We start from the raw sequence: 12722 nt of genomic DNA on the forward strand, positions 1-12722 counted from the left end.
ACTTGTTTTCTATTGTTGTCTTTGTAGAGGAAACTACATATAACCTTGTTAACCTCAAAGATCAGACTTCTCTTAACATAAGTCATAATGCAAATCCACCTTTCCTTGATGAATAACCAACCTTAATCATCTGATAACATCGTAGGCTTTATAATGGATCCCAAAAGTCAACATTTATAGCTTAGTCTTTTTTCTGGTATTGACTTTTATTGTGCCTTTCTTTGATTGAAATTTCTTTTGCTCTTCTTGGACTTGATAAGCGTTTTCCTTCCTCTACCTTTGACTTGTATTTAAGTGAAGGCAATTTCAACTTCCTTTTTTTTCGTTCTCTTTTTTTTTTTTTCTCATAGCCTTCCTCAAAACTTTTTTATATGCCCCCAATCTATGTGTCTTCTTCTAGCTCTCTCTCAATCATTGGACTTTTGTTCTAAGCCTTCCCCTTTATCCATTAATCATATCGATGCCTTCAAAATATCTCTCATTTGCCCTTAGTGTGGGGTATGATCCTAGTCAGGGTTTTTATGAAAAAAATATTCTATCCAACTCAAAATGGGACTACAAGGGATATAATTTTTAGAAAGTGAAGGGATATCAAAGATGGCCTTTTCTCATTTCAAGCAAGGTCGGTTAGAACCGATAAATTTTGACCCCATGTAGTGTAATGATTTGGACTTGTAAGAGTCAATGATTCACGAGTCCATAGCTACCGAAACCACTACATGTCATTATGCATACTATTAAAACTTAGCTACATGGTGGGTGGCTCAATTTTATGTGTGAGCTTAAAATTTGTTCGGTCACCTCATGTCATTTCAACAAGAATCGAGTCATTTCTATAATCAAAACACTTTTAATCTTCAGGATTGATTAACCTTTATCGCATGTTGGAGTTTGATTAAAACATTTTGTCAGAATAAAATGTTAAACATCTGTTGATTTCAAAACAACAAAGAGACAAAAGCAAGACATGTTTCGGTAAAGGATGAGATGTGATCCCAAAACAAAATGCAGAATTCCATAACAATATGATTGACATTTCATCACCATTTCTTGAATCAGCTCTTCTGGCAATATCTGCGTTTTGCCAAGCACCTTCGATCACATGTCATTCTACAGATTTTCAGGGGACAATATAGCCAATGACACCCTCCTTCACAAACTCTACTTGTCTCTTGCTCTCCAACTTCAAGACTCGCTTCTTGAAATTCTTGCAACTGTTGAATTGAAATGGTTAAGGACCCTACCATGACATCACATCTCTTGTATGGATTATACCACCTAGAAAACGGTGGTTGCATGGGATTTGTCGAAGTCAAGTAAAAGTCTGGAATCTGGCAGATACTAGTAAATCAACTCACATGGCAACTGTTCAATTGAAATTCTTGCAACTATTCCATTGGAATGGTCGAGGACCCCACCATCACATCACATCTATTGTCTGGATTATACCACATGGCAAATGAACGTCTATCTTTGGCAAAGACATTGGAGTAGTCAAGGATACATCAAGACTTTGGCTAGACCACATAATTAAGGTTTCCCACTGTCAGAGTCTTCTTTGGATTAGTTCTCATCGTTTCTCTGGAATCCTTGGCAGAACCTTCAATCTTTCCCATCTTGATAGCTTAAAATTTTTTTTTGGCAATCCACACCACTTTATGTCAATCTTCCAATGCTATTGTTGTTGTTTTAGGATTGTTGGAAACCTCTTAATAGCTAGGTAAATCTTGGAAGCACACAAAAACAAAAGTGTGTGAAATCACACATTGTCAAAATTGAAAAAGAACCCGATGAATCTACAACATCTTCTATTTCCTCTTTGATTCCGCACTGACGATGCAACAAACAACCACTTTTGCGTTTTAATGCCGATATTGGAAGGAAACAATTATGGACAATCTGAAACCACTGCGTCCCTTCTTGGATTTCCCATTTGCATATCCATAAACAGATTCCTGCCGAGAGATCTCTGTTATGTTGAAGTTTGATGTCTGCTCATGTTTTTCAAACCAATTCTGGCTCTTTAACCTGCTACAGTTTCTTCATGTTGAAACTGATGAGAGAAATATTTGTAGCATATGCAATTAGTAAATCCACTCTTGCACTCTTAACTTGCAACATCATAAACAGATTTTTGTAGAGAGAGCTCTGTCACGTTGAAGTTCGACGACTACTCATATTCTCAGACCAGGCCTGACTCCTCTGCCTACTACAATGTTTTGCTCGTGCCACTGGTGGGAAAAACAATTTCAAAGCATATGTAATTAATACATCCCCCTTTTGCATTTCCCATTGGCAAATCCACAAATAAATCTCTACAGAGAGAGCTCTACCACGTAGAAGTTCAGTGTTTAATCATGGTTTTTCAGACCAACATCTTGAGCTGTTGAACTGGAATTGAGCTCATAATTGGGGTAATTTCAAAGAAGTCTAATGCGCCATATACAGGAGGCTAGTAGTCGTTTGGTTCCATTAGATGATGTGGAGGCGATGAACACTTAACAGTGCAACTGGATAAAAACCAGAGTTGTCATTAGTTGATGACTGAAGGCATCTGTTGCTATTGTTCATGACTGAAAAAGAGAGATACAGCTTCAATTGGATGTGAACAAGCAGTGTTCCCACAAAACACTTGTTCGAGCAGATCTGAGTCCAGCTACTTCACCTATGATGCTCTCAACCTTAATCTAATAATGAGCCTCTATCTGACCCCTTTGTTCACTTCCCTCATCTTTCTTCAATCACGTGCAGCACAGCTTGTACAAGGGACCTACCTTTCAACCCGGTACATGCATGATAAATGTATGAACATGTAATCTATATGATGGACTTGCCCTTCGAGGGGTGACAATATGGTCGTAACTCTTGTATGATGGAACAAGAATCGTGATTTTTGCCCAAAATCTACAATGAAAATTTTCAGAGTGACGGTCAATATGTCACCCACAAGTCTTGAGTTCAAGATGCTTCAAGAAGGGTTTGCCCTGATGCAAATAACGATAGCACATACAACCTAAGGACAGGTTCTATTCATTATGTGAACATGGGTAGGTTTTCTATCTGGTCTCAAAAGGGTCTCATATCTGCCCAGTGACGGTCTTGGTAAAGACAGTATGGGGACGTTGCAAAGAATAGTTAAGGCACGTATACCCACCATTACCAAGCAGGCACTCAGATATGAGTTGGGTGTTTCATGCATCTGAACCCGACCAATAGTCAGAGGACAGATCGTTAATTCCCCACTTAACTTAAAGGCTTGTGTGTGTTTAAACAATGTAAAGCATGTGATGTATGAGGCAGTGCTATACAATGCATGAACAAATATGTACAAAAATTAAGGCACATAAGAAATAAATAAAGGAAAACTGGGTACATTAAAAATAAACACGCAAACCACAACAATAAAACACAATAAGCAGAAAAAAACAAAGCTTAGTCCACAAGTTCCCAAGCGGAGTCGCCATTCTGTCGCACGTGTGCGGCGGCGCGACGATCGTCCACCCTCTAGAAAAAAAACAAATGGAATATGGATTTATTCCTGGAAAAATATGTAGAGACAAGGAATTCTTGTCTCCTATCAGTGAAAAATTTGAATGGGAGTCGCCACCTAGTATTCTGGTTACTAGGAACCCTAACTAGTCTTAGAGATGGGGTACGGAGACTGGTTGCGTAAAGGGAAGGTATTAGCTCCCCAACTACGCCCTGCCTAAGGCAAGCTGCATTGTTTTGTCTAATAAGATTGAAAGTCATGTTATGGTTTTTTAATTGTTGGTTCGTTTACGGTTTAAGAAAAGTCATCCTCTATAAGGAGATCCTTATCTTTATCAGGTAAAAAACTAACTATTCGAAGTTGTCAAAAGAAAATATCTTTTTAATATCAGGAATACGTTTTACGTATAAATTCATAATCCCTGATACGAAAATCAAACAAAATAAAATTTTTGTTGTTTTTGAGATTTTGGCCAATGTTCTTTTGACTTTAATAAACTGGTTATTAAAGCCAAAAATGCATGCTAAAATATATATATATTTTTTTACATATGAAAAAATACGATATGATTTTTTAGATTTGAGACACTTGGCCGTATGCACTCATTGTGCATCAAAAGTATCATTAAGTCTTTTATTTTACATATGTATTTATTGTTTTTATTTGGGTTTTTATAATAAGTGATGTGCTTTTTAGTAATGAAGTTTCTTTTAATGTTTCGATAGGTTTTTGGAGCTTAAATGAATTATTTCAGAAAATTCAACGTCAGAATTCGGAACAAAGAATTGAAGAGAAATTTAGTTGAAGATTGAAGCAAATCTTGGTTCAAATTAGTGCTCTAAATTTGCCCCAAAAATCAATTCTATTCCAATTCTAGAAAAGAATATCATATGATCTATTTCAAGCCCAAACTTGCCTTATGTTGTGTGCAAACTTCAAACCATCAAACACTCAAGGTTTCAATGTCAATCTTAGCCCAAATAATATGTACATTTGTATACTTATTTGATGCTCAAGTTCAGCCCCAAATCAGCCCCAAATCAGCCCAAGCACAATCCATGATCTTACATGTCCACACAACAAATAACATTTGATTTATTTTGGGGCAATTAATTGATCCAAGAGGGCAAGCACATGGATGGAAAGCTGGAGGGGACATTGTGACATTATTTTGGGTCAAAAAGAGGAAAGAAACAGCTCATAAAGGAGGAAGAAAAACGTGCACCAAAGTGTTCTCCAAGCTGGCCTGATTTAATTTTCCAGAACACCTTTCGGTGTTTTTGCCCATAACTGTTGACTCAGATGTCCAAATGAGCTGTTCTTTAATGATCTGGAAGGCTAACAGAATTGCCTATAAAATATGTCTCTAATAGCCATCTCTGGGAGAGGCTGCTAAGAGGGTCGCATTGCTGTCCAAAGTTAGAGTCAAATTTGTGTCCGAATTTTTACTGAAATTCTGTTGTGTTATTCTTTGTAGATTTCGGTTCTTTAGTTTTGTAAGACTTATTATTTCAGTTTGATTCAAGTTATTTCATGTTTATTAAAGTGTTCTTATATATAATCATGGTTGGCTAATCTCTTTCTTGGATCCAAATCAAGGATGATGGTGATTGAGGTGAGTTCTTTAAGATATGAATGAATCTTAATGTTTATCTTCTCATTTTCTTCATGAATGTTAAGAAATTTTAGAAATCATTTAGGTAATGTTATAATCTTGAATTTTTATGCACAAACCTTAGTTTTGGTATAGAGATTGCTTGATTCAATGTCTTACTTAATTTGAAAAGTACTTGTTCATTCTTAAGCAATAATTAATCTTCATCTTTTTAAACTTCATTGTAATATCTTCCGATATAATATCACCATCGTTGATGTTAGGTTGAGTTATCTTATATATGTTGAAGAAATCACCAATACATCACCATTAAAATTGATTTGGACCAAGACTTACTTTTCTTGTCTTTTAAAATCTATTTACACTTTTTCATCTTTGAAAACAAATCCATCAATTATTTTCAACCAAGTTATTGTTAATTTAATTTCTCTTGAGTTTTTTTTGTTGTTACCTAGCTTAATTTCCAGATCTAGCTCTCTGTGGATATGACCTCGATCTTACCGAGTTAATTGCTACATCACACACTCGTGCACTTGCGAGTTAAAACAAGCCGATCATAAAAAGCGGTCAAGCAATTTTGGCGCCGTTGCCGGGGAGCTAGCAAGCAAAGGTAACAAATTTATATTTTATTATTGAAAAATAAAAAAAAATTCATATAAATAAAAAATCAAATGGCTGGTTTTACCGCCTAAAAAAAAAAATTTGACCTCAACTTTTTGGATATTGGACTATTAATTGTTGGATTTTGGTTGGTTCAACCATTTTTCTTTTATTGTTTATTCTAGTTAGTTTCTAATATTTATTGTTTATATTATAAGGCTGGTTTTACCACCTCTTGTTTATTTTATTTTGTTGTTGTTATTTCTCTTATATTTATTGTCTAAAGTGCTTGGCCGGTATTACCGCCTCTTGTTTATTTTATTTTGTTGTTATTTATTGTTATTATTTCTTTTATATTTATTGTTTGAAGTGCTTGGCCGTTATTACCGCCTCTTGTTTATTTTATTTTGTTGTTATTTATTGTTATTATTTCTTTTATATTTATTGTCTGAAGTGCTTGGCAGGTATTACCGCCTCTTGTTTATTTTATTTTGTTGTTATTTATTGTTATTATTTCTTTTATATTTATTGTTTGAAGTGCTTGGCCGGTATTACCGCCTCTTTATTCATGCTTGTTATACTTATCTTTTAATGTTTATTGTTGTTTAATATTGTTTATTAGTTGGAGAGTGAATTTTTTAATTTGTTGTATTTTTATTTTTGAGCCATTACTTTATCTTGTACGTTTCATTTACTTTTATTTGCAATCTTTTTTTTTGTTTTTCTTGTTTTTCTCTCCTTTCCTTTCGTATTCATATAATTGTTATTTTATTATTATTATTATTATTTTATCATGGCTAATGTTGAAGATGTAGAGGGTGAAGGGAGTGTTCAAGGTAATGGACCTCCACAATTTAATGATCAACCTAATTTTCGAACTCTTAGAGAGTATCTTCACCCGGCTAGACAAAGTACACCTTCGTGTATTATCTTGCCTCTTAACCAACAAGCTTTCAATTTGAAACCGGGGCATGATTCAACTTCTTCCCACATTTCACGGTATGGATTCTGAAAATCCATACATACACATTAAGGACTTTGAAGAGGTATGTAATACTTTTATTGATAGAACATGCACTGAGGAAACTATTTGGCTTAAATTGTTCCCATTCTCTCTAAAGGATAAAGCCAAGCTTTGGCTAAACTCCTTACGTCCTAGGTCTATAGGTACATGGAGAGAAATGCAAGCTGAATTTTTTGAAAAAAATACTTCCCCACTCATAGGACGGCAGCCTTACAACGTCAAATGATGAATTTTTCTTGTAGTCCAAATGAGTCATTTCACCCAAGCTTGGGAAAGGTTCAAAGACTTGTTAAATGCATGCCCCCACCATGGTTTTGAGATGTGGAGGTTAGTGAGTTTCTTCTACGACTCTCTTACCGCAGATTTTAAAAAGCTAGTGTCAACCATGTGTAATGGTGAGTTTTATGACAAAGAACCAAGTGAAGCCTTCGATTTTTTTGATCAATTGGCTGAAAACACAAAGCAATGGGAGACTTCTCGCCCACTTCATGTTGAGTCTAGAAACACCATTTCTCATTCAAGTGGGAAGTTCCAATTAAAAGAGACTGATGATCTTAATGCTAGATTAGCCTCATTGGCTAGGAAAGTAGAGTCTCTTGAGATAAAAAAAGTGCATGTCATGAGTGAACAACAAGAGGAAAGTTGTGTTGTTTGTGAGAGCAAAGGGCATAGGACAACTGAGTGTCCTACCATTCCAGCCTTCAAGGAAGTGCTATATGGCCAAACTTCTGATTCAAGTAATGTTAGAAAGCCATTTTCAAATCAAGTAGGCAATCCCTACTCTGAGACCTATAATCCTAGATGGAGGAACCACCCAAATTTTGGATGGAGAAATGAGGGCTCTTCAGTACCTCAAACATTTCAACCTCCACCCCAACCATTTCATGCTCCCACACATAACACGTACCAACCACCTCATAAGAGATCCCTAGAGGATACTCTTCAACAATTCATGCAAACACAAGGAGGAATCAACAACCAAGCTTACAAATTTCAAGACCAGACCAATAGGACCTTAGATGACATTCGAAGTCAACTCACCAAGTTGACTCAATCACTAAGCATTCAAGAGAAGGGAAAGATCCCAGCTCAACCAATGCCAAATCCTAGAGGTCAGGTACACATGAGTGAATCCTCACTTAGTGAACCTTTAAACCATGAACAAGTCCAAGCCATCACTACCCTTAGAAGTGGAAAGATTATTGACAAAGCTATAGGTTTTGGGATTCCTAAAGGTATTGTGGAGGAGAAATCTAGGGAGAGTGAAGAGGGAATCAAAACACAAGTGACAAATGAGAGTTTGAGTGACAAATAAGGCGAGATAAATGAGAAAGAGATGAGTGAGAAAGGAGATGATTCAAGAAAAATTGGAGTCAAAGTGAGTGATTTAGAATTTGTTCCTAGAGCACCATTTCCACAGAGGTTAGGGAAACCTAAACATGATCTTATGAACTCGGAAATCTATGAATTGTTCAAACAAGTGAAAGTCAACATTCCACTCCTTGATGCAATTAAACAAGTCCCATCTTATGCAAAGTTCCTTAAGGACTTATGCACAGTCAAAAGGAGATTGAATGTGAAAGAAAGAGCTTTTCTAACTGAGCATGCTAGTGCCATCATCCAGTTTAAGACCCCTCCCAAATACAAAGATCCTGGTTGTCCTACCATTTCATGCATTATTGGAAGTCATAAGATAGACCAAGCTTTGTTGGATTTAGGAGCAAGTGTGAATTTCATACCCTACACTGTTTACGAACAATTAGGTTTAGGAGAAATCAAGCCTACTCGAATCACCCTTCAATTAGCTGATAGGTCAATCAAGATTCCTAGGGGTATTGTTGAGGATGTGTTGGTCCAAGTAGATAAATTCTACTTTCCTGTTGATTTTGTAGTGTTAGACACCGCACCTATTCAAGGTTCTAATGCTCCCATCCCAGTCATCTTAGGTAGACCTTTCCTAGCTACATCCAATGCTTTAATTAACTGTAGGAATGGGGTGATGAAATTGTCTTTTGGGAATATGACTGTGGAGATGAACATATTCAATGTCTCCAAACAAATTGGTGAACATGAGGACATTAGAGAGGTAGATTGGATCCAAACAATTTGTCAAGAACACTTTGAGAGAGAATGGGTAAAGGATCCATTGGAAAGAACTTTAATTAATGATGAAAGACTTTATTCTTTGGAATGTGTTGATGAGGAAGTAAGAGAACTCGAGACTTATCTAGATCCAATGCCTATTATGTCAATAGGTCAATGGACCCCATCGTTTGAGCCTTTGATTTCACCCCAAGTGAAAGTGGAGGCATCTCTTGTCCAACCTTATAAACCAGAAAGGAAGCCTTTACCGAGTGATCTTAAGTATGCTTTTCTAGGGGAAGATGAATCATATCCTATTGTGATTTCATCAAAACTTAGCATAGAGCAGGAACAAGAACTTTTGAGAGTGGTGAGAAAACACAAGAAAGCAATTGGGTGGACAATCACTGACTTGAAAGGAATTAGCCCTCTTTTATGTACACATAGAATTTATCTTGAAGAAGAGGCTAAATCTGTGAGGCAAATGCAAAGACGATTGAACCCAAACATGAAGGAAGTAGTGAGAGGTGAAGTGCTTAAACTACTTGATGCGGGTATCATTTACCCCATTGCAAACTCAAAATGGGTTAGTCCAACCCAAGTTGTCCCAAAAAAATCTGGAGTCACTGTCGTAAAAAATGAAAATAATGAACTAGTACCAACTAGAATCCAAATTGGATGGCGTATGTGCATTGATTATCGTAAGTTGAACATGGTGACTAGGAAGGACCATTTTCCGCTTCCATTTTTAGACCAAGTGCTTGAAAGAGTAGCCGGAAGAGCTTTCTATTGTTTTCTTGATGGATACTCAGGTTACAACCAAATTGAGATTTCTTTAGAAGAACAAGAAAAAACCACTTTCACTTGTCCTTTTGGTACCTATGCTTATAGAAGAATGCCTTTTGGTTTGTGTAATGCACCAGCCACTTTTCAAAGGTGTATGATGAGTATCTTTAGTGACATGGTGGAAAATTTTTTGGAAGTTTTCATGGATGATTTTTCAGTTTATGGGGATTCTTATGAGTTGTGTCTAATGCACTTGGACAAAGTTCTTGAAAGATGTGAAGAGAGCAATCTTGTACTTAATTGGGAGAAGTGTCATTTTATGGTGACACATGGCATTGTCTTAGGTCACATTGTCTCTTCAAAAGGGATAGAGGTGGATAAGTCAAAAATTGAAGTCATTCAAAAATTACCTACCCCTAGGACTGTGAAAGATGTGAGATCCTTTTTAGGACATGCTGGTTTCTATCAAAGATTCATTCATTCTTTTAGTACCATTGCCAAACCATTGTGTAACTTGTTGTCACAAGATGTCCAATTTGATTGGACATCAAAATGTCAAGAAGCTTTTGAAAAGCTTAAAGGGTTGTTGACCACTGCACCAATCATGCAAGCTCCTGATTGGTCTTTACCATTTGAACTGATGTGTGATGCTAGTGATTTTGCGGTTGGGGCTGTTTTAGGGCAAAGAAAAGATAAGAAGCCTCATGTCATTTATTATGCTAGCAAGACTTTGAATGATGCACAATTGAATTACACTACAACCGAAAAAGAACTCTTAGCTGTGGTCTTTGCATTAGACAAGTTCAGGTCTTATTTGGTTGGATCTCTTGTTATTGTTTTCACTGATCATGCAGCATTGAAATACTTGCTCACAAAACAGGATGCCAAGCCACGTTTGATTCGATGGATCCTCCTACTCCAAGAGTTTAACCTTGAAATTCAAGATAAAAAGGGAGTAGAGAATGTAGTGGCTGATCATTTGTCCCGTCTTTCAAGCTATGAGACCATAACTGATGAATCTCCAATAAATGAATTCTTTGCTGATGAAAATTTATTTTATGCAGGTACTGTTTCCTACATTGGCTCTCCATGGTATGCTGACATAGCAAATTACCTAGCCACAAGTCAGATTCCTTCTCATTGGTCTAAACTTGATAAACAAAAATTCTTGCGCAACGTGCGTACTTTTTTTTGGGATGACCCCTACCTATTTAAATATTGCCCTGACCAAATTGTTAGGCGGTGCATCCCTGATCATGAAATTCCAAGTGTCATTAATTTTTGTCATGCATTAGCTTGTGGTGGGCATTTCTCTTCCAAGAAAACCACTGCCAAGATCTTGCAGTGTGGTTTTTATTGGCCCACTATGTTCAAAGATGTCCATGCCTTCTGTGTTGCATGTGACCGATGCCAACGACTAGGTAACCTCACTAGGCGTAACATGATGCCCCTTAACCCCATTCTTGTTTTGGAAATATTTGATTGTTGGGGGATTGATTTCATGGGACCTTTTCCAAGTTCATTTGGCTACCACTTCATCCTTGTAGCTGTTGATTATGTGTCTAAATGGGTGGAGGCCATTGCATCTCGCACCAATGACCATCGAGTTGTTGTCAAATTCTTGAAAGAAAATATTTTCTCTCGTTTTGGCATGCCCCGGGCTATGATTAGTGATGGGGGAAAGCATTTTTGTAACAAGCCCGTTGGGATGTTGATGAGAAAATATGGTGTAATTCACAAGGTCAGTACCCCATATCACCCACAAACTAGTGGCCAAGCTGAGTTGGCAAATAGGGAGATCAAGAACATTTTAGAGAAAACAGTCAATCCAAACCGTAAGGATTGGTCCCTACGACTAGTTGATGCTTTGTGGGCATATCGCACTGCTTACAAGACCTCTTTAGGAATGTCTCCTTATAGGCTAGTTTATGGAAAACCTTGTCATCTCCCTGTTGAGATTGAGCATCGTGCATATTGGGTCATCCGGCAATTCAATGACAATGAAAATGAAGTTGGCAAAAATAGAAAGCTTCAATTGGATGAATTAGAGGAGCTGAGAAATGATGCATTTGAAAATGCAAAAATTTCAAAACATAAGATGAAAGCTTTGCATGATAAACATATTTTTAGAAAATCCTTTCATATTGATCAAAAGGTTCTCTTGTATAATTCACGATTACATCTCTTTCCTGGGAAGTTGAGGACAAAATGGATTGGTCCATTTGTGATTAAATCCATATCTGAGCATGGTGCATTTGAGGTAGAAAATCCTAAGAATGGAAATATTTTCAAAGTAAATGGTCATCGATTGAAACCTTATCTTGAAAACGTTGTGGCTGAAGTTGAGACATTGGATCTTGAAGATCCCATACCATTGTAGTATCACAAGTAATGAGTTTTTATTTTTATTTTTATTTTTCGTTTATTTTTTCTTTTTTTTTTCTTCTTTCTTCCATCTTTTATATTTTCTTGTTCATGCATTAGGGACAATGCAGTATTTTAAGTTGGGGGGTGTGAGGTTCTTTATTTTCAAAAAAAAAAAATCAATGTTTTCTTTTAGTTGTGATATGCAGGTTAAAAAAAAAATCAAGCAAGAAGTCAGCTCATGTCCAAGTCAATCAGACATTCACCCTTGAAAACAAAAGGGGAGTAACAGTTTTCTAATCGTTATACTTTTCTTCTCTTTCTTTTTTACATTGAGGATAATGTAAAACTTAATTTTAGATATTTGATTATGTTGAATGCTTGAGATAACCATGCTTGTTTTTTTTAAAAAAAAAACTTGCATTCGAATGTGAATGAGACTTGTTTAGGATCAACATTACATTTTTGGATTCATTATTGTGTTGAACATTGCATGCTTTAATTTGGGATAGATAATATCTTATAAAGTAAGATATAGCATATATTTTTTTAAGATTATTGAAGTACATCTTTCCTTGTAAAAGTTGTGTGAGTTGTGTGATTATGCATGAAAGATGAGTGTGATGCTTTACTTGTGATTATCCCTTTTGATCTAGTCCTAAACAAGGTTTAAGTAAATAAAGTAATAATTATTACACAAATAAATAAATAAATGTGTACAAAGTTCTATCTACTCCAATGTTTTGAGTTGCTCAGTAACT

General features: G+C 36.1%; 1 protein-coding gene across 1 annotated transcript; it reads left to right on the top strand.

Moving 5' to 3' along the window:
* Positions 1-6450: 6450 nt before the first annotated feature.
* LOC118041005 (uncharacterized) lies at positions 6451-11977 on the top strand. Its single transcript, XM_073411657.1, has 9 exons — positions 6451-6616; positions 7092-7315; positions 7436-8014; positions 8150-8492; positions 8667-8921; positions 8985-9163; positions 9611-9870; positions 10441-10491; positions 10888-11977. Exons 1-9 carry the CDS (start codon positions 6499-6501, stop codon positions 11975-11977), a joined length of 3099 nt encoding a protein of 1032 aa, XP_073267758.1. The 5' UTR covers positions 6451-6498.
* The last annotated feature ends 745 nt before the right edge of the window (positions 11978-12722 follow it).

Source organism: Populus alba, chromosome 10, assembly GCF_005239225.2.
Source record: "Populus alba chromosome 10, ASM523922v2, whole genome shotgun sequence".
Lineage (NCBI taxonomy): Eukaryota > Viridiplantae > Streptophyta > Magnoliopsida > Malpighiales > Salicaceae > Populus > Populus alba.